General features: G+C 71.5%; 1 protein-coding gene across 1 annotated transcript; it reads left to right on the top strand.

The window, feature by feature from the left end:
* Positions 1 to 44: 44 nt before the first annotated feature.
* On the top strand, positions 45 to 3,459 carry LOC114072376 (threonine--tRNA ligase, mitochondrial-like; the record flags this gene model as incomplete). Its single annotated transcript, XM_027910277.1, has 14 exons — positions 45 to 101; positions 288 to 517; positions 908 to 1,031; positions 1,157 to 1,278; positions 1,358 to 1,475; positions 1,708 to 1,772; positions 1,856 to 1,934; positions 2,009 to 2,152; positions 2,243 to 2,341; positions 2,475 to 2,641; positions 2,718 to 2,880; positions 2,952 to 3,089; positions 3,165 to 3,242; positions 3,331 to 3,459. Coding segments are annotated over exons 1-14 (1,713 nt in total), but the record flags the coding sequence as incomplete, so codon positions are not given.
* Between the last annotated feature and the right edge of the window lie 53 nt (positions 3,460 to 3,512).

The following is a 3,512-nucleotide window of genomic DNA, read 5'->3' as shown; positions in this document are numbered from 1 at the left end:
GAAGAAGCGGTGCCGGTTCCGGCGGAAGGGGCGGAGCCTCGGCCATGTCGGCGCGCGCCGGGTCGCGACTGCTGCTGGCGGGACCCCCCCGGCGACACCGGGTGCGCTCGGGACCCCCGGGACCTCCCCCCTCCTTCCCGGGCCCCCCGCCCCGTGGGACCCCCCCGGGAACTCTTTCCTATCCCCCCCAAACCCCCCGGTCCCTGGTCCCCCGGTGGCCACGTGACACTGGCGGTGACCCCCCCGGTGACCCCCCCGGTGACCCCCCGATGTCCCCTTGTCCCCAGGTGTCCGGGCCGGACCCCGAGCGCCTCCGGCTCTTCCAGCGGCTGCGGGCGGCGGCGGAGCGGCGGGACGGGCCCGGGGATGGGGATGGGGATGGGGCCGGGGCGGGCGGCGGGGCCGGGGGCGGCCGCGTCCCCCCGGGGACCCCCATCCGCATCGCGCTGCCCGGGGGGCACCGCCTGGACGGCCGAGCCCTGCAGACCACCCCGTTCCAGGTGGCCACGCAGCTCGGGTACGGCCCGGGGTCCCCGCGAGGGCTGTGGGGTCCCCACGATAACCTCAGGGTGTCCCCACGGTGTCCTGATAAGGGGCCCGGCCCCTCATGGTGTCCCCCCAGGACCCCAATAAGGTTTACAGGTTCCACACTGTGTCCCCAGTGTCCCCACGGTGCCCCTCTGGTTCCCACAGGATTCCCACGAAGTCCCCAGGATCCCCCATTTGACCCCACAAGGGTCACGGGGTCCCCACAATGTCCGCATGGCCTCCAGTGTCCCCAGGATCCCCAGAGCAAACCCACAGTGTCCCCTCCAGGTTCCCACAAGGCTCCTTGGGTTCCCCCGGGGTCCCCCTGACCCTCCCAGGGTCCCCACAGTGTCCCCACGGGTGCCGGGTGTCCCCGCAGGGGTGGCCTGGCGGAGGCAGCGCTGGTGGCCCGGGTGAACGGGGTCCTGCAGGACCTGGACCGGCCCCTGGAGCACGACAGCGACCTGGAGCTGCTCGACTTCTCCTCGCCAGAGGGGCGGGAGGTGAGGCTGGGGGGGCTGGGGGGGAGCCCAGCCCCTCACCCTGCTCCCCTCACCGCCCGTGTCCCCCCGTGTGTCCCCCCGTGTGTCCCCCCGTGTGTCCCCGTGTGTCCCCCCTGTCCCCCCAGGCGTTCTGGCGCTCCAGTGCCTGCGTCCTGGGGGCGGTGGCCGAGCGGTTCTTCGGGGGGACGCTCTGCAGCGCCCGGGCCACCGAGGACGGGTTCTACTGCGACGTGCACATGGGGGACAGGTAGGGCTGGGGCAGGGCACGGTGCCGGGGGTCCCCAGGGTGTCCCCAGGGTGTCCCCAGCCTGTCCCCTGCCCCGCAGGACGGTGCAGAGCGCGGAGCTGCCGGCGCTGGAGGAGGCCTGTGCCGCGTTCGCCCGCGCCCAGCACCCCTTCGAGCGCCTCGAGGCCCCGCGCCAGCAGCTGGCTGAGCTCCTGCAGGTGACAGCCCAGAGTGTCCCCTCCCCATCTCAGGATGAGCCTGGGGACACCGGGATTCTCCCGGTTGGGGTTGCCGACCGAGGGTGATGCTCTGGGGATCGGTCTCGCCCCCCTTGGTGCCACCTGTGCCACCTTGGTCCTTTCCCCCCCAAGGGCGGTGTCACTTCCCCCTCGGTGCCACCCCCTGGAGTGTCACCTGTGCCCCTGTCACCCCGTTGTTGTCCCCCCTCAGCACAACAGCTTCCAGCTGCAGCAGCTCGAGGAGGAGGTGACGTCCCCCACGGCCACGGTCTATAGGTGAGCAGAGGGGATGCTGCAGGGGGGAGGGGGCGCCAGGGGGTCCCCATGACTGTCCCCACGTCTGTCCATCTGTCCCCCAGGTGTGGCCCCCTGCTCCAGCTCTGCCCTGGGCCCCTGCTCCGGCACACGGGGCTGATCCGAGCCCTGCGAGTGCTCACGGTGGGTGTCGGGGCGGGGAGGTGGGGAGGGGTCCCTGTCACCCACCCTCCCCTGACCCCCCCCTGCCCCCCCAGAGCTCGGCTGCGCTGTGGGGGGGGTTGGGGGGCCGGTCCCTGCAGCGCGTGGCCGCCGTCGCCTTCCCCAGCCGCGAGGGCCTGGAGCGCTGGGAGCGGGCGCAGGAGGAGGCGGCTCTGCGGGACCACCGGCGCATCGGGAGGGTGAGCCCCGCGGGGAGTGGGACTAGGGGGTCGCTCAGGGTGCCAGGAACCCCCCCTGGTAACACCCCCTCCATCCCCCCCTACACGCAGGAGCAGGAGCTCTTCTTCTTCCACAAGTTCAGCCCCGGCAGCTGCTTCTTCCTGCCCCGCGGGGCCCACGTCTACAACGCCCTGGTGGAGTTTATCCGGGTGGGACCCTCCTGCAGCCCCCCTGGCCCTCACACACAACCGCCCCCCAGTTCCCTCCTGTACCCCCACGGCTGCAGCCCCCCCACCCTGAGCTGACATTCCCTTCCCCACCCCCCTGTCCCTGTCCCCGCAGAGCGAGTACCAGGCGAGGGGCTTCAGCGAGGTGGTGACCCCCAACCTGTTCAGCCCCCGGCTCTGGGAGCTCTCGGGGCACTGGCAGCACTACAGCCCCCACATCTTCTCCATCCCCGCCGGCACCGAGACCCTCTCCCTCAAACCCATGAACTGCCCGGCCCACTGGTGAGTGGGGGAGGGCCCTGGGGCGCCCCAGGGGGGGGGTCCTGGGGGCTCTGCCCGTCTGTCTGTCCGTCCCCAGCCTGATGTTCGCCCACCGGCCGCGCTCCTGGCGGGAGCTGCCCCTGCGCCTGGCGGATTTCGGGGTCCTGCACCGCAACGAGCCCCCCGGCACCCTGACGGGGCTCACGCGGGTCCGGCGCTTCCAGCAGGACGACGCCCACATTTTCTGCACCCTGGAGCAGGTGTGTGTCCCCCCCGACCCCTCCCTGACCCCCAAAACGCATCACCCGCCCCGCTGACACCCCATTCCCAGCTGGAGAGCGAGATCGACTCCTCCCTGGATTTCATCCGCGCCGTCTACGCCGTCCTGGGCTTCTCCTTCCGCCTGGCCCTGGCAACGCGGCCCGAGGGCTTCCTGGGGGACCCCCACACTTGGGACCGCGCTGAGCAGGTGGGACGATGCCCCCTGGGCCGTGTCCCCCCCTGCACTGTCCCCTCCTGACCCCCCTCCGATCCCTCCCTGCAGCAGCTGGAGCGGAGCCTGCGGAATTTCGGGCAGCCCTGGGAGCTGAGCCCGGGAGACGGCGCCTTTTATGGGCCCAAGGTGAGGGGTTTTGGGAATCATGGGAGCGGTCCCCAGGGGAGGCAAACGGGAGCCTTTGGGAACGTCCCATCCCTGTTGTTCCCGGTAGATCGATATCCGGATCCGGGATGCGCTGGGGAGGCACCATCAGTGCGGCACCATCCAGCTGGATTTCCAGATGCCCGAGAGATTCGAGCTGGAATATGCCAGGTGTGGGAGTGGGGGGGGCAGGATTGGGGTGGGAGGGCAGAATTGGGGATTTGGAGGGGGCAGGAGTGGGCTGGGTTCAGG

The sequence above is a fragment of the Empidonax traillii genome, unplaced genomic scaffold, assembly GCF_003031625.1.
Source record: "Empidonax traillii isolate 1590-97213 ecotype Southwest subspecies unplaced genomic scaffold, ASM303162v1 scaffold3088:size21465, whole genome shotgun sequence".
In the NCBI taxonomy this organism is placed as follows: domain Eukaryota; kingdom Metazoa; phylum Chordata; class Aves; order Passeriformes; family Tyrannidae; genus Empidonax; species Empidonax traillii.
The sequence above is the reverse complement of the archived record's forward strand: the minus strand, read 5'-3'. Positions and strand labels throughout refer to the sequence as shown.